Raw genomic sequence first — 23,881 nt, 5'->3', positions numbered from 1 at the left:
CTTTTTCTTTAATGGTTTTTCCTTTATTAGAGAGACAGAGAGAGATTGAGAGTGAGTATGGGTGTGTCAGGGCTTTCTGCTGCTGCAAATGAACTCCAGAGACATGATGCATGATGTGCATCTGGCTTTATATGGCTACTGGGGAATTGAACCTGGGCTGACAGGCTTTGCAAGTAAGCATCTTTAACCTCTGAACTATCTTCTCCGTCCCCTTTGCACCTTTCTAAGCTGCCCAGGTCTGTATTTTCATTTGTAAAGTAACATAATTCTGTGTCTTGCTGGGTTGCTGAGAATAAAATGTTATTTAAAACAAAACAAATCTAGAGCTATTGCAGTTTATATGAGTTGTTATCATGGTATCAGGAGTATTTTCTTTTGGTCAGTAAATTATTTGAAATAGAGCTATTCAAAGCTCTTGTGGTGATTCATGCCTGTACTTGCAGCATTCAGGAGGTTGAGGCAGGATTGCTGTGAGTTCAAGGCCAGCCTAGACTACAGAATAGGATCCTGTTTCAAAAAAGAAAAAGAAAAGGGCTAGCTGTAGAGATGCCTCAATGGTTAAAGGAACTTGCTTGCAAAGCCTGATGGCCCAGGTTTACTTCCTCAGTACCCATGTAAAACCAGATGCACAAAGTGGCACATGCACCTGGAGTTTGTTTGCAGTGGCAGGAGGCCCTGGTAGATCTATACTTGGTCTTTCTCAAAATCAATAAATAATTTTAAAAAGAAGCAGTTAGTTCACTCACCAGAGCCAGTGAACATGTCACAGTACCTTTGGTGAATCTTGTGCTAGATCGATGCTTTGAAAGAGGCCTGCTTATTAAGGTAGAGGGTAAAACTGCTTGTGATCTACGGCTTGTGCTTTGCAGAACCTGATTACCCAGAGCCGTGCACATTAAAGAAGAGTGTCATAGTAGCATTGGCTATCAAAAATAGTATGCAGCAGACCTAACACTGCATGCACTTACCATGTGGACACTCACACCGTGCTGAGCTCTGTGTCAAGGCTTGTTTGAAGTTTTAACAGTGAAAGGAAAGCCCTTTATGGAAGGAAGCATGGTGAAATGTTGGCTGTGGTGCTGTGGCAGCTAAAGACAGAGTCCCATGTCTTCTGAGAGTCCTGGGCAGACTCAGTTGGGAAGTTAGTACTTGAGCTGTAGGATTACATTTAGCATGTAGAAAGTTGGCTTGCATGGCAGTGGGCAGAGAGATCTCACAGAAGGTGTGGAGTGGGAATGTGGTACCTAGGAGGTGGATGCGATGCCAGAGAAGCCGTGAGAGGAGGAGGGTTGAACAAACAGTAGTGGCTCGAGTGCTATGAGGTCACCGGAAGGAGGCTCACTGAACTCAGCAGGGCACTCTGGGAGAATCATGAAGGACACGGTCTGCACAGTCTTGGGAAATGGGGCGTGTCCAGACTCTTCCTTACTTGACAATAAGCCCTTTCTTATCTTTTCCACCAACCAGTTATGCCGTTTTCCGGCAGGCAATGTCATTCTTGTTATGAAAACTGCATGAGAGAGCTGAAGGCTTTTCCGGTTCAGTTATATTTATTGTAGTCAGCCTTAGCTATGTGGTACTGAACACGAGAGCATTGTCTCCATGGCACATAGGCAGAACATCAGGATAACTATCAATGCAATTGCAGATACTGAGGACCACTCATTTCTAAGTGAGAACTTTCATTTCCTAACCATTCTAGAATCCCAAGAGGAAATCCCTCGCCAAATCCATGTTTTTACCTAGTCCCCTTCTTGTTAACTTCAAGCTTCCAAACCATGGGAGAGCTGACAGTAGGAAGGTGTGTGCTGGGGCTTAGGTTCAAGCCATGGTCTCCTGTGTCTGTTTATTCCATTGTTCTTCATCAGCATATCTGCTTCTTTTTGGACCTGTACATAAGCCCTAGGCCTCCTTCAGATGGTACCTAGCAGTACCAGGAGCGAGGTCCAAGGGATTCCCACCAGCAGTGCAGCACAAGGTGCTGAGTCCTGTCGTCAGGACCTCTTATGGGCGCTTGCCCTGGGTGAGCAGGGTCATAAGCTGAGGGGACAGTTTTCATTCAGTCACTGTGCTAGAGATATTCTTTCTGCTGGTCATTTAATCTCCCACCAGAGTTGATTGTGGCATTCTTGCAGAACCAAAGTACACTTCAATAGTGCAAACAAAAATATGAAGTAAGTTAGGAACAAACCTTGTGTATAGCACAAGATTCACCAAAGGTACTGTGACATGTTCACTGGCTCTGGTGAGTGAACTAACTGCTTCTTTTTAAAATTATTTATTGATTTTGAGAACGAGCAAGTATAGATCTACCAGGGCCTCCTGCCACTGCAAACAAACTCCAGGTGCATGTGCCACTTTGTGCCACTGAAGATTTTTCTAGACATTTGCTAACCTGTAAATTATAAGGCAGTTCCTGAATGGTACCAGTACCATACTGTGAAATGACAAAAATGAATATATTCAGGAGTATTCTGTGTGAGTTGATAAATAGCTGAGAGTCCCAGGCTGTTTGAGGATGGAGCTGGACACCATGAAGTACAATTTAGGTTCAGAAAGTTGAGCGTTTTAGCTCCACCGCAGTCTCCATGAGGGTAGAGGAGCTGGAGGCTGAGTTGGCCCCAGTAGCCAATGATGGCATAGTAGCCTTTAGAGTAAGTGGGAAAATGGCAGTCAGCATTTCCCTGAGCTCTGTGGGCTGCTCCAGTAAGTGAACTGGACTCCGGGAAGGGGCCATGGGACCCACACCGGTCACAACCTGACCTTGCATTTGGCACCTTTGAAGGACGGAGCACAGTCTTGCAGGGCAGAGTCTTCACCTGCGGGCTGTGACAATGTCTGTAGACAGGTGCTGAGTACGGGGTTGGACTGGTTTAGGAGACAGCCATCCAATCTGTGTCCAGAGACAAGCTTGGTGTGCAGGAGCACCCCTGTCTTTTGTGGAAAGTGTTCAGTGGTGTGTGCGGGTTTTCTTGTCCTCATCATCAGCCAGCGTCATGCCATTTACCAGAGGAGCCGGAAGTTATTCCAGGGCCTTGCCCTTCTTTCAGAGTGCCTTAGCCCTCTCAAGCCTATGGAGCTGCAGAAATTGACACCTCCCACACCTCCATGCTGAACGTCCCATTGCTGCCAGCATGACAAGGCACAGCCATTGGGTGAGGACATGGTGGCTGTTCGGGATGCGAGGTGTCCATGGTTGGCTTGTCTTGCAAGCAGAGCAGACAGTTCCTTTCCAAGATTGGCATGAGATGCCACCAATGGTGGTGTCACGGGTTTACCAAAAAGTTGGGTTTGTCATAGCATAGGAAAACAAGTTAAATATTTCTTGGAGGTGTTGTAAATGCATGTGGTAGAGCTAGAGGTAGGAAATAAATATGCCATATACAGAAACTTAGCATGCAACTAGAACAGACTGCCTTATCTCTGACCAGTATGTGCACTTGTTTATTGTAACTAACCTGTAAGGATGAAGCTGGGTCAGTGTTGGCTATTTACTCTACATTCTTTTTGTTTGTTTTTGCACCATCATTTTCCTTCTCCCTGCCCCCATTCTGCTGATGGCTTTCCTCAGTGTGATTGTTGGTATTCCCCATGGGGATGTGGATTATGAGTTGAGAGAGCAGGAGTCAGTCATTTGTAGGAAGGTGGCAATGCCTCTGCATACGACTTCCCACCCTGTGGCTCTTACAGTCTTTCTGCCCCCTCTTCCACAAAATTTCCTGAGCTGTATTGGGTGTGTTTTAAGCCTACTTCAATGTTGAACTCTCAGGAGTTTCTTGATTTCTGCATTGGTGTGCGTTGAGTATCGTTAGTGTCTGTCTCCTTTATCTTGGCGCAGGTTTTCAGGCTCAGCATGAAAGTAGCACTTTTGCTCATCTCCCCAATTCCTCTGTGATTTCATTGGGACACTGGCTGATGTGCCAGGGGTGGTTCATCTCCTTGGTTCTCACTACCTTCTGAAAAAGAAAAACAGATTTTGCCCTCAGTTAGCAATTTCCCTGGTGAATAGGCTCTCTTCCTGGGTGGCTTTTTGCCCTCAGCCCAGTCTACATTCTTAAATGTATGTTTTAAAGTGAACAAAAAGCTTCTGTCTCCCTCTCTCTCTCTCTCCCTCTCTCTGTCTGTCTGTTTCTTTCTCTCTCTCTCTTTCTCTCTCTCTCTCTCTCTGTGTGTGTGTGTGTTCATGTGTGTGAGTGTGGGCACACACCTACCAATGGAGACATGTAGAAGTTAGAGGACAACTTTAGGTGTTGGTTTCCACCTTATTAGAGGTAAGGTCTCTTATTACTCACTGCTGTGCTCACCAGGCTAGCTAGCCCACAAGCTTCTGGGAGATTTTTGTGACTCTGTCTCCTATCTTGCTGTAGTCATGCTAGGATTACAGATGTTTGTGCTACAATGACTGGCCTTTTAACTTTTTGCTTTTTATTTTTATGTATTTATTTGAGAGTGACAGAGAAAGAGGCAGAGGTAGATAGAGAATGGGCACGCCAGGGCCTCCAGCCACTGTGAATGAACTCCAGATGCATGTGTCCCCTTGTGCATCTGGTTTACATGGGACCTGGGGAACCGAGCCTCGAACCGGGGTCCTTAGGCTTCACAGGCAAGCGCTTAACCGCCAAGCCATCCCTCCAGCCCAGGACTGGCTTTTCTGTGGGCTCTGGGGATCTGATCTTAGGTACTCGGGCTTGCACAGCAAGTGGTTTATCTACTGAGCCATATCCCTTGCTCCCAGAATTTGTTTGGTGGTATTTTTTTTTTTCTTTCTTTCAATTTTATTTACTTGAGAGATTGAGAATGAGCATAAGCATGAGCACACCAGGGCATCCAGGCACTGCAGACGAACTCCAGACACATGCGCCACCTTGTGCATCTGGCGTATGTGGGTCCTAGAGAATTGAACCTGGCTCTTTGACTTCACAGGCAAATGCATTAAACACTAAGACATCTCCCCAGCCTGGTTTGTTTCTTTATTTTAATATTTTATTTATTTTTTGGCAGAGAAAGAGAGGGAGAGAGAGAATGGGCACACCAGGGCCTCCAGCCATTGTAGACGAACTCCAGATGTGTGTGCCTCCTTGTGCATCTGGCTAACATGGGTCCTAGGGAATTGAACCTGGGTCCTTTGGCTTTGCAAGCATATGCCTTAACCATTAAGCCATCCCTCCAGCCTTGGTTGTTTGCTTTTTGTAAAAAAATTATTTAAAAGGGGCTGGAGAGATGGCTTAGTGGTTAAGGCTGCAAAGCCAAAGGACCCCTGTTCGATTCCCAGGACCCGTGTAACCCAGCTGCTCAAGGTGACGTATGCATCTAGAATTTGTTTGCAGTGGCTGAAGGTCCTGGTGTGCCCATTCTCTCTATTATCTGCCTCTTTTCCTCTCTTTTTCTCTCTCAAATAATAAATATTAAAAAGTTTGCCAGTCAGGTGTAGTGGCATATGCCTTTAATCCCAACACTCAGGAGGCAGGAGTAGGGGGATCACCATGAGTTCAAGGCCACCCTGAAATTACATAGAGTAGGTCAGCCTGGGCTAGAGTGAGACCATGCCTTGAAAAACTAAAAGAAGAAAAAAAACCTGCCAGGTATGGTGGTGCATGCCTTTAATCCTAACACTCAGGAGGCCCAGGTAGGAGAATTGCTATGAGTTGAAGGCCAACCCAGGACTACAGAGTGAATTCCAGGTCAGCCTGGGCTAGAGCAAGACCCCTCAAAACAACAACAACAACAAAAAAGTTGTGTGTGTGCATGCATGTTGAGAAGGCATGCCAAGGTCTCTTGCTGTTTCAAACAAATACCAGATGCTTATGCCACTTTTTGCACCTGGCTTTCTATGGGTGTCTGAAGAATTGAACTTGAGCCAAATGTGTGCCACTTTTTGTGTCCAGTTTAAAGGTGTGCAGGGAATTGAATCTCGGCCAGCAGGCTTTGCAGACAAGTGCCTTTAACCACTATCTCCCTGGCTCCTTCCAGTTTTCACAGGAAAGAAGGATTGCTTCATATGCACAATTGCCTTATATGTGGGTGAGTAGTATGCAAGAATGTAAAATAAAAGTCAGTCAACTGTGGACTAACCATAGGGTTATGATTATGCTTTGCTGTTATGAAGGAGGAGGTTGTTCTTTGTCCTTGTTGCCAGAGGAACTTTACAGTGGTATGTTTTAAAAGTGGAGAGACACTGAATGAAAAAGTAACAAGGCAGCCATGTGTGGTGGTACACTCCTGTAATCCTAGCACTTGGGAGGTAAAGGCAGGAGGATTAAAAGTACAGTTATCCTCAGCTGTATGTGAGTTCCAGTCCAGCCTGGTCTACATGATACTGTGTCTACAAAAAAACAAACCAACCAGCCAAACAAATCAGAAGTAGAAAGGAAGCCTCTTGACACCATGCTGTTGCTGGGCGTACCATCACCCTTGTAGCTGAACCAGTATATGGAGATCTTGATTATTATGATTGTTTGTGACTTTTTACATTTATTATTATTATTATTTTATTTTAGAGAGAGAATTAGCATGCCAGAGCCTCAGCCACAGAAATCGAATTCCAGGTGCTTGTGTCACCTAGGGGGCTTGTGTGACCTTTAGCTTGCCTTGCCTTTGTGCATCTGGCTAGGCTTAATGGGGGATCTGGAGAGTAGAACATGGATCCTTAGGCTTTGAAGGCAAGTGCCTTAACTGCTAATTCTTTATTTATTTGAGGGGGGAAGGGGAGAGAATGGGAGTACCAGGGCCTCCAGCCACTGCAAACAAACTCCAGTCACATGTGCCCCTTGTGTATCTGGCTTACATGAGTCCTGGAAAATTGAACCTGGGTCTTTAAGTTTTGCAGGTAAGTGCCTTAACCACTAAGCCATCTCTCTAGCCCCCGAGGCAGAATTTTAAGCTTTTAATTAGAATAGTTTCCTGTTGATTTTTCAGTAATATTTTGAAATATGTGAAATAAACATTTATATTAAGATCTCAGGCTATTTTGAAACATACTCTTGCGTTAGTATTTCATACTGCCTCATTCATTCCAAGGAATCACTTGTGTTTAACTAGAATGGTTTGGTTTGCACTTTAGCAAAAAGATTAAAGTGTGTGAAACAAAACTTACACTTAACCTTCATAAAGCAATCCCAGCTTTACCTAAAAGAAAATGCCTTCCAAAATGGAAAGAGAATAAAAAAAGAATAAAGCTATTTCATGCTGTGACTTGGATCACCCTTGCAACCATTCTGCAAGGTGAAAAAAAACCAAGCACAAAGGCTTGCATGTCTTTATCCGTTTCTGTGAACTGTGCAGAGGGTGGAGTTACAGAGACAGCAGACTGGTTGGGCTGGGGCAGTGGGCATAATTACCAGTCCTTGTGACTATATGTAGCCCACAGGATATACTTACTACACATGCTGAGGAATAGTGGGTAACTAGGAGAATCTTGATGTTACGTGACTTCCATCTCCATAAAAATTTTAAATAAACTGCCACTGGTCAGGACAGCCTCAGGTATCACTGTGAAAGGATCCTGCTGAGCTCCAGTGTTGATGAGACAGCTGGCTTTGCAGCAGAATGACAGTTTCAGGCCTTCTCTCTTGATTGTCAGATCTCAGACCCTGGGTATCAGGAGGGACTCTCATAAACGCTTTGTAAATAAATGGGCCATAAAGATGAAGTTATGTGAAATACTTGAGGTCATAAAGGTCAGTTTCCATCTTAGAAAGAGTGATTTCCTCAGGAAACTTTTTAAAATGGACCTGTGTCTAGTCTCCAACACCAGAAGTGTTGATTCTGGAAGATAAGGCCCAGACCTGCCACTGTGTCCATTTTCTAGGTGCTTGTGTTTACCAGCTGCCCTTACTGTGTAGGTCATGCCCTGTCACCTGAAAATCTAGGATTGGTGTGGCCTGATGTAGCCAGAGCCTAGGAGGACAGACATAGTGTTTCCACTTGGCAGCCTTCTCCTTTGAGGGTAGTATCCTTGGAGTCATTGCTGTTATGGGCACCGTGCACTGGCTTGACAGACCTGTGTGCAGACATTCTCCTGTGGACCTGGATAGCAGGAGGTGCAAAATGACAGGACTGGAGGGCAGGCTGTGTGAACACCAAGTGGGGGAAGTCAAGGGAGGCCTTTCAGGAGACACTCCCAACTCTGAATTGAAGGGTGGGCAGCAGTCATGTGTGACATTAAGCAGAGAAACAGAAATGGTGTTGAACTGTGGGCTTCTGGAAGGTCAGTGGTACAGAGGGGACTTTAGGAGTCTTTGCTGTAACTTGACTGGTCTGTGCATTGGGGCTTGTTGTGTCACTGCACAGCCATGAGGTTAGTGAGGGGACCTGCACAAATCCTTATTGTGTGTTTGGGTGTATCTTACTGATGTCAGAAGGTGGCAGAGAACAGATGTGAAGGAAGGAGGGAAGGAGAAGGCCTGGGGACGTAGGCAGATTCATGGCAGACCAAGTAGACATGGTGATCTGATTGAGGAAGAACAGGGCTATGAGAAGCAGACAGTTTGAAAAGACATATGTGAGAGATGCCATCTGTAGTCCTCAGTGACTGGGTGATGTCTGGAGAAGAAGGACGTGATATGCTGTGTTACTCAGTGCTGGCATCCACTGGGCCAGGGCTTAGGAGATAGAGATAGGCAGGAGGCATTGATGAACGTGTTGTGAGTGAGAGTGCTTTGAGTGATGTGGGCAGAGGGCACAGGCAGACCAGGCAGATGGTTACACCCCAGGGGTACCTGGGTTTTTATAAGTAGAGAAATGGGGAGAGGGGCAGACAGGTCACATAGGAACCGAAGCTGTCCTGTGTGCTTAGTGGGAAGGTGGTTGTGTGTTGGCCAGAGCTCTTACAGAGGGTCTGTGAGGTTGGAGAGAAGTTCTATAGATGGGTAAGAGTGGGAGCAAGACTTGCAGATATTTCTTAGCAACTTACATGTCCATGTGGCTGGTTCCTGTTCTAGTCATGTGCTTTTATTTTCACCTTGTTTAGAAAGAAAAATTATTGGCTTCAAAAAAATTATTTTCAGGCTGGAGATTGGCTTAGCTGTTAAGGTGCTTGCCTGCAAATCCAAAGGACTCAGGTTTAATTGCCCAGGACCCACATAAGCCAAGTGCACAAGTTGGTGCATGTGTCTGGAGTTTGTTTGCAGTGGCCAGAGCCCTGGCATGCCCATTCTCTCTCTCAAATAAATAAATATATTAATTAATTAATTAAAATAAAAATTATTTTAAAGTTGGATGTGGTTGGCACATGCCTTCAATCCCAACACTCGGAAACCTGAGGTAGGAGGACTAATGTGGGTTTGAGGCCAGCTTTGGGTAGATTGAAATCCTGTCTCAAAAAAAAAAATTTTTTTTTTTTTTGAGGTAGGGTCTTAATCTAGCCCAGGCTGACCTGGAATTTACTGTGTAGACTTAAGGTGGCCTTGAACTCACTGTGATCCTCCTACTTCTGCCTCCTTAGTGCTGGGGCTAAAGGTGTGCACTACCACTCCTGGCATTTTTTTAAAATAATAAGCAATCCATACTTAGAAATTAAAATCAAAATAGGTAAAAATTGTGTCACTTCTAGCCCCTCCCCACCTACTGTGGATCACAGCTATAAGCTACACCTTAAGTTGTTTTTTTAATTTATGTGTGTGTGGGAGAGGAGGGAGAGAGAAAAGAAAAGATTGGGCATGCTGGGGTCTCTTACTACAATGAATGGATTCCAGACACTTATACCACTTTGTGCACTAGGGAATTGAACTTGGGCCAGCAGGCTTTGCAAGTAAGTGTCTTTATTCATTGAGCAATCTCCCCAGCCCTCCCATGGGTCAGTTTGTGTTCACTTCTAAGCTTGTCTGAATATAAGAGAAAATAGTCGGACTGGAGAGATGGCTTAGCAGTTAAGGCATTTGCCTGAAAAGCTAAATAATCCCAGCTCAACTCTCCAGGATCCACATAATCCAAGTGCACAAGAGGGCGCGTGCATCTGGAGTTCGTTTGCAGTGGCTGGAGGCACTGGCACACCCATTCTCTCTCCCTCTTTCTGTCTCTCTCTCTCTCTCTCAAATAAATAAATAAAGTTTAAAAAAACGAGAGAGAAAATAATCAGTGTACATTTGGTTTTTTTCTGGTACTCTTCTAAAAGTCTGCTCCTAGCTCAAGATTTATTGACAGTGGGGAGGTGTTAAGTACTAGTATAAAGCTGTCAGTATATTGTTCTTAGAGAGCAGCTGGCAGGAAACAAGATGGATATAGAACTTTAAAGTCTTTTTTTTTCAGTTTGTAATTTTGTTTTGTGCTTTAATTTTTCAAGGTAGGATCTCACTCTAACCTAGGCTGACCTGGAATTCACTCTGTAGTCCTAGGCTGGTCTCAGACTCACAGTAGTTCTCCTGGCTACTTTGTAATTTTGAGACAGGGTCTCTAGTAACCAACTTGGCCTTAACTTGTGACCCTCTTGCTTCTGTCTCTTAAGTGCTGGGAACAAGCATGTGCCACCAAGCCTTGTAAATGTTTCATGTTTTTCAATCTGCCACTTAGAGACCTTGTCCTGCGGTTGAAAAGTCAGTGCTGCTTTAGTCACTGCGGCTCTGAGTTTATAGTGGAGCTTGCTGATGGATGGGGACAGGGTTTTTCCCTGTCTCTTTTCTGCATCCTAAGCATCAACATGAACAGATTGGCCAGGATGTGGCTGCACATTCATTTACTTAATCACTCATTCATTGAAAGGGCTTATTTTTGTTTTGTTTTAGCAAAATGGTAGAGAAATCATAGCAGATAACTTAAAAATAAAATGGAGCTATTGAAAAGATGTAGAAATGTAATGCTATGACCAGGTAATCAAATCTGAAAGAAGAGGAAAGGGATGGAGGCAGAGGATACTGTATTGATGGCGGTGGGGAATGGCTGCTGCCTCCTATCCACCAGGGAACACCTTTAAGCCATCTCCAGAAGGAAGACAGTTGACAAAGGCTTTGGAGATAAATGCCACATCTGATTCAGAGGGCTTTTTTTTGAAACTGTCCTGATTGTGGGTTTTGATCCATAATGTCTGGTTTATGTTACCTGAACCTGGTATGCAGAGCAGAAATGGAAAATATTAACATTTTTAAGCAGTATGTGAAACTAAATTCTTGAACAGTTTTAGTGCTCAATGTTATCTTTTCCCTGAGGCCTCTCGGGTAGTGTTGAAAATACACATTTGTATTGCTCATACTTAGACTTTAGTATGTGGAGTATGTGTGCAGATGCACATTCCTTTGAACATGGCTATGGAGGCCAAAAGAAGATGCTGGATGTCCCCCTTAATTGTTCTTCAGCCTAATTTCTCTGAGTTAGAGTCTGTCACTGAGTCTGGAACTCACTGATTGTTGTTGTTTGTTTGTTTGAGACAGGATCTTACCATAGCCCAGGCTGACCTGGAACTCACTCTGTAGTCCCAGGCTGGCCTTGAACTCATAGTGATCCTCCTACCTCTGCTTTCCAAGCGCTGGTATTAAAGTCATGTACTACTTACTACACCTGGCTGTTAGCTGTTCTTTTTAAATTAGACTGGCTGACTAGGGAGCCCCAGCAATCCTCCTGTCTCCATCCCCCTTAGCCCCAGGGTTATAGATGTGTTCAGCTGTACCCAGCTTTTTATGTGAGTACTAGGAATCAAGCTGAGGTCCTTGTGCTTACAGCAAGCACTCTTACCCACTGAGCCATCTCCCAGGGGCTAGAGAGATGGCTTAGTGCCTATGAAGCCTAAGAACCCAGGCTCGACTCCCCAGAACCCACATAAGCCAGACTCACAAGGTGATGCATATGCATAAGGTGGTTGTGCGTCTAGAGTTTGATTGCAATGTCTAGAGGCCCTGGCATGCCAATTCTCTCTTTCTCACTGACTCTCATAAAAAATATTTTAAAAGTTCCAGTATTATCTGTTCAGTTTCAGAAAAATACTTGAAGTTTTTTTCCTCCCTCCCTCCCTCCCTTCCTTCCGTGTGTCCGTCCGTCCGTCCTTTGTGGTTTTTCGAGGTAGGGTCTCTCTCTGGCCCAAGCTGACCTAGAATTAACTCTGTAGACTCAGGGTGGCCTTGAACTCATGGTGATCCTCCTACCTCTGCTTCCCAAGTGCTGGGATTAAAGGCATGCGCCACCACGCCCGTCTTCTTTTTTTCTTTATTTATTTGAGAGTGCCGGGGGGGGGGGGGGGGACAGATAGCTAATGAGAGAGAGAATGGGTGCACCAGGACCTCCAACCACTACAAACGAACTCCAGATGCATGTGCCCCCTTGTGCATCTGGCTAATGTGGGTCCTGGGGAATTGAGCCTCGAACCGGGGTCCTTAGACTTCACAGGCAAGCACTTAACCGCTAAGCCATCTCTCCAGCCCCCAATTTTAATACATTAAATATCAGTAAGCAGACTCACCTTACCTGCCCTCATACCTTAGCACAATAGGGCCTGTGGCAGGTGTGTGGCTGGCCCCAGCCTGCATATGGCCTTGGTGTCCTTTGTGCCCTGCCTACCACAGTCCTTGTGGATGGGGGTGACTGGTGGTGGTGAGTACTGTCCAAATGTCATTTCAGGACCCATCCTGCTCTCAGATGAACTTGAAAGATGCCAGTGAGTTTATTCTCCCATCAGAGCTAAATGTCACAGCACATGCAGAAAACCCAGGCCTGTTGTGAGTCTTCTTACTTAGATGGCTGGTCAGGGTGACGCCGCCCAGCTCTGAGCAACTAGGCCGGCTCACCAGCAAAGAAGCACATGAGGAATGTGCTCAGTGTACTGAGGAGCAAAATGACCCACATACAAAAAGTGCTTTAGATTAATAACATATTGGGATTACAGGATTCTTAACTTTCATTTTTTTAACCCATGCACATGTGTGTATGTATTTAATGTGTATGGTATGTTATGTGTGGTGTATGCCCTGGGTGTGTACATATGTAGGCTAGAGGAGAACTGTGAATGTCTTTCTCTATCGCTCAACCACGTATTTCCTTGAAATGGGTCTCTGCCTCAATTTGGAGCTGCTATCATCTGGCCAGTACCCTCAGGGATCCTCACTCTCTGCACCCTCACACCCAGACTGGGTTTACAAACTTGTGTGACCATGTCCAGCTCTATTTTTTTTTTTTTTTTGTTTTGTTTTTATGTGGCTGCTGGGGAATCTAACTTGAGTAGTCTCTGGTCCTATCAGACCCTCATACTTAAGCAACAATAAGCCCTCTTAACCACTGGGACATCTCCCCAGCCTAATTACAGTATTCTTTTATGAACTTTTTTTCTTCTGTCCCTCTCCCTTTTCTTTGAGACAAAGTCTCATATAGCCAAGGCTGGTATCAGTTTCACTATGTACTGGAGGATGACCTTGAATTCCAGATCTTCCTGATTTCAATTCCCAAGTGCTAGGATTACAAGTGTGTGCCATCATACCCAGGTTAAGTTCACCCCCCCCCCCAAAAAAAATAGAGAGACCAAATGTGGTACACACCTTTAATCCCAGCACTCGGGAGGCTAAGGTAAGAGGATTGCTCTGTGTTTGAGGCCTGCCTAAGACTATATAGTGAATTCCAGGTTGCTCTGGGCTAGAGTGAGACCCTACCTCAACCAAAGACAGAGAGACAGAGACAGACAAAAGCTATGTTGGCAACTAGATTCCTTTGTGGTAATGAGGTAGATCATGTATTGTACATATTTGAGGTTTCTTCTAGTTTTTTTTTTTCCTGCAATAGTAATGCACATGCACATAGAAGCATGGTTTTGGAATCTAAAACTTTGGAATTTCCTGCTAATGTTTATCTAAATTCCTGAGTTAATTTGCTTTGATACATTTTTAGTTGTTGGATTCTTTGGAACAAGGGGAAAGATTTTTCTTTGAATAAAATAATGGTCAAGTTCTGTGAATTTGTCTACTCTAAACAAGGTAATACCTTATAGGATGGCTTCTGCTTGTGAATTTATTGGACATATTTACATTTAACCAAAATGATAGGAATCGCATATATTCCCTGTGTTTTGGAGAACATAGGTAAAACCAGTAGGCGGAATGGAGGCAGTTTGAAATTTGAGGTCTTGGACAAGTCTTCAGCAAACTGTATGAAAAGATGAAGGCTGAACTCAGGTGTAGTGGCGCATGCCTGAAATTCTAGCACTTCTGGAAGGCTGAAACAGGGCAATCATAAGTTTAAGGACAACCTGTGCTACAGAGTGAAACTGTCTCAAAAACGACAGCTTGATGGAGAGATTTGTAATGTACTTCTTGTACAAGCATCAGGATCTGAGGAGGCTGAGAAGCTGCCTAAGTTCAATCCCCAGGGCTCACCTAGACAGCTGGGCATGGCCATTCATATCTGTAACTTCAGTCTCATGGGCAGCAGAGACTGAAGAATTGCTGGGGTTTCTTACTGAAGGGGAAAAAAAAATGGCTCTGGGATCAGTAAGAGACTGAATGGGTGAAAGAGCTGTGGAGCAGAACAGCCAATGTTCCTGTCTTGCCACTTCAGGCAAGTGCACCCTGATGCCTGGGGCTCTGCATGGGCATGCATGCACTGCTGGGAGAAGTGGAAGCCACTGGTGAGAATACAGAGTGAGGGCCTGTATGAGAAAGGACAGCCACCAGGCCATCCTCCTGTGTCTCAGGCAGTAACTGATGCTGTAGTGAGAACACATCTGTGTTCAGAACATCCTCCCCAGCCTTCAGTCCTTTTGTGCCATGACAAAATGGGCTGACATTTGTTTAATTTAAACTTTAAAAAGTAAAGTACTGCTAGTCAGCCTTCTGGGACCCTCTCACCTTGTATACCACCGTTTCTTGCCTCCCCAATCCTATGACCCACCATTGTTGGAGCCCCATGCGCCCCTGCCCCCCACCTAGCCTCCTCTCTTTCACTTTGTTGTGTGTATCTGACCAGTACCCATTTGTACCCCTCTGCTGTAGGCAGACCGGCCTCAGTGACACCTGCCCTCCCCCTGCCGAATGCCATCTCATGCGTCTATCCTTCCCACCCTCAAATACAAAGCAGTGACATTGTACCTGTTTCTTCTCAGTGAAATTGGAAGACATCTGGACGGAACTTTCCTAAATTCACCTGCCTGTCTGAATCTACACCAGTGCCTGCCTTCTTTCCATTCTCTGTTCTCTGAGAAATGCCACCCTCTTGACCCTGTATGCCCATTGCCTGCTCAGTCACTGCCCTGTCCCTTCCCTATTCCCTGTGATTCATGCCATCCATTCAGATACCTGTCCTATTTCCAGAAGGCCGATCTATGTGTCACCATGTCATGGTCACTGTTGACCTCCATTTCAGCACACCCCACTGTCAGCCTTGAGTCAGCTGACTTGATCCGCCAGCATCTGTGTCACAGTTGATCCTGTCTCAGTGATGCCCCTGTCTCCTTTAATGCCCCTAGATGTCAGGCTGTTAGAGGGATTGGTTGTTGCTCTTGTCTACACTTGTTGCCTTGGAGATTGCTATGAGATTAAATTGGTATTGGTAATCTCATTCCCCAACACTGCAGTGACCTCTGCCTCCCTTACCTCTGCTTCCTTTGCTCTGAAGTGAGTAGGCCCTGCTCCTCCCCCTGCAGTGCTAGGGCCCTGGACTGGTCTGTCCTATCCCACCTATCCCTCCCACCCTGACTTCTTCCAGGCTCCTTGGAACACAGTTTTCAGAGTTTTTTTCAAGTGAAGGGTGCACTGCCCCGTGCTCAGTCTGGAACCTTCTGTCATGGTCTCTCCTTCTCTTACAGGGATGTAACTGAAGTCTTCCTCCTCCCTTGATTTTTCCACTGTGACTTGTGGCTGGTTTTTCTCCTTCCTCTAACACAGCCAGCTGCAAAGCACCAGTTTCAAATTAGCATCTAGAGTAATGCCTTTAATTTCTGAATTTTTGTACTTATTCCTGAATAAAAACTTCATTTCCTGTGGTCTTTTGCATAATTTCCAAAGCTTTAACTAGTCCTCCTTCACTTCTCCATTGTCCCTAGGAGGCAGATCTCAGGGCTTCTACCCCAGGTTGGGAATGGGTCACCCAGGCGTGACTCCTGCTGGAGAAACAGTAGTTCTTCTAGGAGAAGTTGATAATTAAATGCCACTTGCTTAGCACATCCACGAGAATGTTCCCAAGTGTCCTTTGAAGCTCTGTAGACTGCATCTCCTGCACCCTCTAGCTGCTTCCCTAGAAATAACTCTTTACATTGTTTAATTTCCATACCTCACAGAACCCTGTTTTAGTTCTGCCTTGTGGCTTAGGGAGGCCTTTGTGGGCCAGCATGGCAGTCATATTTAGTGGGTGCTGATCAGAGCTGGCTGTGAACCATAAGGGTTTGATATGCTTGTGCATACTACTTGCTGCTTTTCTGTAATCACCTAATTTAGCCACTGCTCATATTTTGAAGGTCTGATTGATTATCTCTCAGGTAATCCTTTATCTCTCCTTTGTCCTTTAAAAAAAAAAACACTAAAACATAGAGAAATGTTGGCAGATAATATTTGGGAATATTCTGCTACATTGAAAAAACTTGCAGGCAGGCTGGGTAGATGGCTCAGTGTGTAAAGGGCTAACTGTATAAGCTTAAGGACCTGAGTTTGTCCTCTGTACCCACAAAAAAGCCAGGCACATCTTCATAATAGGAGAAAATAGAGATGATATTAAAATTGAAGACAGACTAATGAGAAAGAAGAAGGAATTCAATGGAAGGTATATTCAAGAGGAGAAGGATGGGTGTGGGAGGTGGGAATTATCATGGTTTATTGTCTATACTTATGGGAGCTGTCAATAAAAAGTTTTTAAAAAAAGCCAGGCATGGTGACATGTAGTTATAATTCCAGCACTGGGAAGACAGAGACAAGAGGATCCATAGGGCTTGCTGATTAGCTAGTCTAGCTATTGGTGAGCTCCAGGTTCAGTGAGAGACCCTATCTCAAAAAATGGCATAGAGAGTGATTGAACAGGATGCTTGATGTTGGTCTCTGGAGTGAACCTGCGCATGTATTTGTGTGTATACGTGCGTGTGCGCGCGTGCGCACAGAACAGGCCAATCAACTTGGCAGGAGATGTCGTCTACTCAGCTTGCCCAATGTGCTTGTGAGTGCTCAGCATCACAGTGTGATGGCCAGCCCTGGACAGCATGTGGGACAGTTCTCCTCCTAGTAGTCCCTGCCACCCAGAAAAAGGCTTACCTGCTGTTGCAGTCAGTTCCACAATGCTGGGATGAACATCCAACCAAACACAGTTATATGGGAGCAAGGTTTTTATTTCAAGTTTACAGATTCAATGGAAGTTCCATCAATGGCGGAAGAAGTTGGCTCCCTTTCATAAATCTAGGCAGAGAGAAACCACCACCAGCCCAAACACCAAAAAGCAACAAGCACTAACTGGCAGCAGTCAGGACCCCCAGAGCTCAGGCTGCTCTCCATACCTTTGGCTGGAATCAGGTCTGCCCCTAAACACACCTTTGGGCTGCACCCCAGGATCCTCCCCCAGTGATAGCTCCTCTATCCAAGTGGCTGGAGACCCAAGTTACAAGCTGCTTAAAAAAAATTATTTATTTCAGAGCGGGGAGGAGGAAGGGAGAAAATGATTGCACCAGGTCCTCTATGGGGGACATAGATAGTCACATTCAATCACCATGCCTACTTTTGTGAAATGCCCAACTTTTAGAATTAACTTTGAGCAAGTCATTGGCTAAGACTAGTCTTGGGCACTGTGGTCCTTTTCCCAGGGCCATTTCTGGAACCCTGTGATCTTCCTAGAGGAGCATTTGTGAAGAGGAGGCCAGGAAAGGTGTTGACCTTCTTGACCTTTTCTCCTTGTTTTCCTTTTGTTACATGACTGCAGGTCACTCAAAATTTCTTTGTCTGCTTCATTCAGAACCCCAGTTCTGGAACATATGTGGGTCTTCTGAAGATACTGAGGAGAGATGGACTGGGACTCCTATCCCACCAGCTGGGCCAGCTCAGGGCTCAGAGTGGAGGGAGGGAAGGCAGGCGGTCTGTGTGGACTGAGTCACTGGGGAAGCCTGGAGGATGGTAGAGCTAACAGAACTCCTTCCTCTGAGGCTTCTGCTCTTTGTAAATCATTCCTTGCTTTACTGTTCTAGGAGTTTGCAGCGCTCACAAAAGAGCTCAACGTGTGCCGGGAGCAGCTCCTAGAGAGGGAAGAGGAAATTGCTGAGCTAAAAGCAGAAAGGAACAACACCAGGGTCAGTCATGGGTGTGTCTGTCATCTGTCTGTGGCGTGGTGTCAGCATAGGTGTCGGTGCTACTGTCCTAGAACCAGGCCACCTCTGCCACGTGCACTTACATGTTTCTTGACTCTCCCCAAGCACAGTCTCGCATGGTTCAGTGTTGTGTGCACTGAGGGTCTGCTATGGAAACTTAAGGGTATTTCACTTACAGCTTGCTGCGGAATCTTCCTTATAGCATGGACTATAAAAGCACACCTGAGATGGCAGCGCTGAGTTTACCATGTCCCCTTGGCCTCTGTTTCAGTTATTGCTGGAGCACTTGGAGTGCCTGGTCTCAAGACACGAGCGCTCTCTCAGGATGACAGTGGTGAAGAGACAGGCACAATCTCCTGCAGGGGTGTCCAGCGAAGTGGAGGTGCTTAAAGCCCTGAAGTCATTATTTGAACACCACAAAGCCTTGGATGAGAAGGTATGGCCAGCCTGGCTGACAGTGCTAAGTCTGCACATGCTGTTAAGGTCTCCTTGGTGGTGGTGCGTTCATCCTTGCAGCTTCTTGACTTCTCCTTGATGGAAGGCAGGGGTCTGTGTTATTAGCAAGTGCTACTTAACTCGTCTGAAATATGGTAAATTTTGTACATTAAGAATTTGGTCTTGTAGGCTGGGGAAATGGCTTGGTGGTTAAAAGTGCTTACTGTACAAGTGTGAGGACCTGAATTTGGATGCTTAGAGCCCATGTAAAGCTGAACACATTATTGCACATGTCTGTAATCCCTCCATGCCTACTAGCAAAGGGGGAGGTGGAGCAATCCTAGAAGCTTGTGGGTCAGCTAGCCTGGTATATGCAGTAGAAGGCAACAAGAGAGACCCTGTTTCAAACAAGGTGGAAGGAAGGTGAGGGCCAATATTCTGAGGTGGTCATCTGGCTTCTACACGTGTTGTGGCATGTGTATATATGGGGGACATACATAGTCACATTCAATCACCATACCTACTTTTGTGAAAAGCCCAACTTTTAGAATTAACTTTGAGCAAATCACTGGCTAAGACACACAAATTGTACACCACGCACACACAAATTGGTCCCTATGTGGTGTTAAAAACTTGTTATCCAGCTGGGTGTGGTGGCACACACCTTTAATCCCAGCACTTAGGAGGCAGAGATAGGAGGATCGCCATGAATTCAAGGCCACCCAAGAATACATAGTGAATTCCAGATCAGCCTGGGCTAGAGTGAGACCCTACCTCAAAAAACAAACAAACAAACAAACAAAAAACCAGCCGGGTGTGGTGGCTCACGCCTTTAATCCCAGCACTTGGGAGGCAGAGGATCACTGTGAGTTCAAGAAGGCCATCCTGAGACTACATAGTGAATTCCAGGTCAGCCTGAACTAGAGTGAGACCCTACCTTGAAAAACCAAAACCAAACAAACGAACTAACCGGCAGTCCTAGTACTTGGGAGACTGAAGCAGGAGGATTTCTAGAAGTTCAGAGCTTACCTTGGTAAGTATTTGGCCACAGGATTTCCCCATACTTATAATTTAAAGCTTTTTGTTACATACCTATAATCCCTGCACTCTGGAGAGAGAGGCAGGAGGGTACCAAGTTCAAAGCCAGCCTGGGTTACATAGCAAGATTCTATCTTCCTCACCTCCCTCCCCCCAAGTTTAAAAAATATTATTTATTAGAGAGAGAGAGAGGTACAAAGAGAGTCAATATGGCATGCCAAGGCCTCCTGCCACTACAAATGAATTTCAGTGCATATGAGACTTTGTGCATCTGGACATGGGTACTGGGGAACTGAGCCTAGGTCATCAAGCTTTTGCAAGCAAGTGCCTTTAACTACTGAGCCATCTCTCTAGCCCTCCTTCCAAGTTTAAAGCCATTAACTAGAAGTTTTGCTGACAGTAGTAATCCCGAAAGGTACCAAAAGTATTCTGCTGTACTTGACTGATGATGTCATGTAGGATAAACATATTGTAAGAATAGAAATTCCTGGTGCTCCCCTTGCAGGTCCGGGAGCGGCTACGAGTTGCGCTTGAGAGGTGTAGCTTGCTAGAGGAGGAGTTGGGTGCTACCCACAAAGAGGTGAGCTTGGGACATCATTGAAAGGTTGGAATTGGGAGGGGCTTATTAATTTTAAAAAAAAGTCTGAGACCAACTCACTTATTTTTCTAGCTGTGTATCAGCTTGTTTGGGCCGCAGAGTTCCATTTCAGCACTGCAGAGTCTCCTCCGTTCTCCCTCACCCAGTAGATAATGTGCTGATTCGGGTAGTCTGCTTCTGTTGGTGTGGGCAGCACTGCCCACAGCTTTCTTTAGTACTGTGTTCAGTAGCTTAGTCTTGCCTCCCCAGAAGGTGATTTTCTATCTTGCATACAGTTTGTGACTCTGGTGTTCAACTCTTTGGTTTCAGCTAATGATTCTTAAGGAACAGAATAACCAGAAAAAAACACTGACTGATGGAATGCTCGATGTAAATCATGAACAAGAAAACACACCGAGCACAAATGGAAAGGCAAGTCTCCGTGTCTCTGATTTTGCTTTTTTGTGGCTAATGTGTAGGGTCTTTGGGATGCTATGGTCAGAGTGGAGGTGTGCCTTCCATGGAGCACTCAGGTCCCTTCTGAGGGTCCCTGTTTGCTAAAAGTAGTTCATTTTGGAGAGCACCAAGGAGGCTTTAAGACTATGTATTTTCTCCATCAGAGATCTTCTGATGGCTCCTTGAGCCATGAGGAAGACCTTGCGAAAGTTCTTGAGCTCCAGGAAGTCATAGACAAGCAGTCAAGAGAGCAGAGCCAGATGAAGGAGCGCTTGGCTGCCCTGTCCAGTCACGTGGCAGAGCTGGAGGAGGATCTGGACACGGCTCGGAAGGATCTGATCAAGTCTGAGGAGGTGAACACAAAATTGCAACGGGATGTCCGTGAGGTGAGTGACATGGGAAGTCTCGATGTTACCTGTGGGGGCAGGGGGGAACCATGCTGGGATACTTGCCTTTTTTCTGCTTCTTTTGTCCTTTACACTCCCAATTACCTTCAACCTTGGTGTTACTGTGTGTACCCTGCCTTCCTTTGCTGCCCTGTGTGAGGGGCCTAGTGTGTGTTCCTTGGCCTGTGATAGGAAGGAATGTGCAGCATGATCAGCTACCTGGTTTGCTTGAAGAGGTACAGTACTGACTACAAGAGGTTGCACCAACAGTGACTGTGTGGAATTGGGATGCACTGGGGTTGTCAGGATCTTTATATAATAGTGTGTCCAGAAACACCATTCTCACAGTGTTTTTTTTTTTTAACCTGTATGACTGTTCATATATTGACCTATTCACTGTCAGAAAGGAAGTGAGAGCTGGATTCTTTCCTAGTATCTCCTCTGCCTGAGCCTGTCCTTTGTGACTTCAAGACACTGCCACGCCTTTTAATGTGTATTAGACCTCGTTACTTTTGGCTAGACTACTATAATTTTGTATAAGAATTCAGAGCAAAAGAAAATACTTGCAGGCTTGGGAAATAGCTCAATGGTTAAAGGTGCTTGCTTACAAAGCCTGCTGGCCCCGGTTCAATTCTCCTCTAGTAAAACCAGATGAAGAGAGTGGCACAAGTGCCGCCCACATAATAAAGTTAAAAAAACAAAATGATACTTGCCTCTGTTACAGAACTACTTGATTATATTATTCTTTGGCCACAGGAAGTTATTTACATGGCAGAGAATTGTGAAATTCTTGTAAGACCTGCTGATTATCACTTAGTAAACAAGGAAGGAGCTAAAACATAGTAATTTGGGGTGGACGATAAATAGTGTCCAGGCAGAGGCTCCTGGTCTCGGTGTTTGATTGTATGTACACCAGTTCTGTACAGTCTTCAGGTAGTTGCATCCAGCTCAGTGCTGATGTCTGTTTCCACTTGTTAGTGTGCTTGAACTTTGCCATTGTATGAGAGTCTAGCCATCTTTACCCAAGAAAGTCAGATTTGTGTCTTGGTTCTGTAGAGGCCACACTCAGTTTTTTTTGGTGAGCCCATTTGTTGCTCGGAGTATACTGGCTGTCCCTTCATTTCTGGATTACTTGTAGAGCTGTGCAAGCAAGAACAAGGTTGGTGAGGGCCACGACTGGGGAGCCTACTCATCCTTTAGGTACATATTTAGGATGCTTTCCTTTTTTTTTTGGAGATAGGGTCTTTTTTGGAGGTAGCTTAAGTTGACCTGGAATTCACTATGTAGTCTTAGGCTGGCCTTGAACTCACAGCAATCCTCCTACCTCTTCCTCTTGAATGCTGGGATCAAATGCATATGCCACCACACCCACTAGGATTCTTACATTGTTTATTTATTTGGGTATGTGTGTCATGCACATGCCAGTGTTCCAGGGTCTTCCACCATTGCAAACAAATGCCAGTCCAGGATTACATGTCTGGGAATTGAACCAAGGCCAGCAGGCTTTATAAATATGTGCATTTAGCCCTTGAGTCATCTCCCTTCCTAACCCCCCAACTTAGGATATTTGAAGTTAATACATTTTCATTCACTTTGAAAAAAATTGGCATCAATTGAGTTTGAGGGTCAATAATCTTAGATTTGAGTTAAGAATTTAGTCCAGCATTGTCTCCTTTATATCCTAATGCCTCATGTACTAATTACCTACCTTGTTTTCCCTCTGGAACACCTAACATAGGCAATGGCCCAGAAGGAGGACATGGAGGAGAGAATCACTACCCTTGAAAAACGCTACCTCGCAGCACAGCGTGAAGCCACATCTGTGCATGACCTCAATGACAAACTTGAAAATGAAATTGCAAATAAAGATTCTATGCATCGACAGGTAATGATCTGTGTGAGCTACTTCATTGAAAGTTGATCGTTGATGGTTAGCACTCTCACTGCATGAGCAGTAGCAAAGAACGTCAAGGCAAATGACAACTTGTTGGTAACTGGGAACAACATGATAAATCAGCCTGTGGTAAGAATTAGTGCTGTTTGTGGCTTGGCAAATTACAATCAATCCTGACTGTGTGTGGTAGCAGGCCATGGGAGTTAACCAGAATTACCTAAGGCCGACTTCTTGAGAGCATTTTATAAAGGGCATTGCTTGCCTGAGAAGAAGCCACTAGGCAGCCATTAAAAGTGATGATGTGTCATGGAAAATGTTAATAAAAATAAAAATAAATAAATAAATAAATAAATAATAAAAAAAACAAAAACAAAAAAAAAAGTGATGATGTGGGGCTGGAGAGATGGCTTAGCAGTTAAGCACTTGCCTGTGAAGCCTAAGGACCCCGGTTTGAGGCTCGATTCCCCAGGACCCATATTAGCCAGATGCACAAGGGGACGCACGCATCTGGAGTTCATTTGCAGTGGCTGGAGGCCCTGATGTGCCCATACTCCCCCCCCCCCCATTGACCTCTTTCTCTCTGTCTGTCGCTCTCAAATAAATAAATAAAAATAAACAAAAAAATTAAAAAAGTGACGACGTGGAGTGAAGTTAGATGTTCACAGTCACAATAGCTGTGAAAGGCAGATTATGAAAGAGTACATGCAGTGTGGTGAGGATTTAAAGCCAGATGATGTGTGTGCATATCATTATAGACAGAGCAAAGAGTGACACTGCACGGAAAGAAGTGCTGCCCTTAGTGCCTCAGCCTAGAGGTGGTTTTCAGTTGTTCTTTCCAATGTTGTGTTAATACATTTTCAACTTTATACACTGAGATTTTAGTCAGAGGTATTAAAAAATATTTTTACTTGAGA

At 45.0% G+C, this 23,881-nt stretch overlaps 1 protein-coding gene across 9 annotated transcripts in view; it reads left to right on the top strand.

Annotated features, from left to right (window-relative positions):
• The window catches only part of Ppfia1 (PTPRF interacting protein alpha 1), a 110,592-nt gene that overhangs the window by 38,302 nt on the left and 48,409 nt on the right, over window positions 1-23,881 (top strand). For all 9 annotated transcript variants that reach the window (XM_045146426.1, XM_004654241.2, XM_045146394.1 and 6 more), the window contains exons 3-8: window positions 18,062-18,163; window positions 18,453-18,617; window positions 20,160-20,234; window positions 20,562-20,663; window positions 20,852-21,073; window positions 22,812-22,958. In XM_045146426.1, coding sequence (XP_045002361.1) covers window positions 18,062-18,163; window positions 18,453-18,617; window positions 20,160-20,234; window positions 20,562-20,663; window positions 20,852-21,073; window positions 22,812-22,958 — 813 coding nt within the window. The remainder of the gene's footprint in view (window positions 1-18,061; window positions 18,164-18,452; window positions 18,618-20,159; window positions 20,235-20,561; window positions 20,664-20,851; window positions 21,074-22,811; window positions 22,959-23,881) is intronic.

This window comes from Jaculus jaculus, chromosome 1 (genome assembly GCF_020740685.1).
Source record: "Jaculus jaculus isolate mJacJac1 chromosome 1, mJacJac1.mat.Y.cur, whole genome shotgun sequence".
Taxonomy (NCBI): domain Eukaryota; kingdom Metazoa; phylum Chordata; class Mammalia; order Rodentia; family Dipodidae; genus Jaculus; species Jaculus jaculus.
The sequence above is the reverse complement of the archived record's forward strand: the minus strand, read 5'-3'. Positions and strand labels throughout refer to the sequence as shown.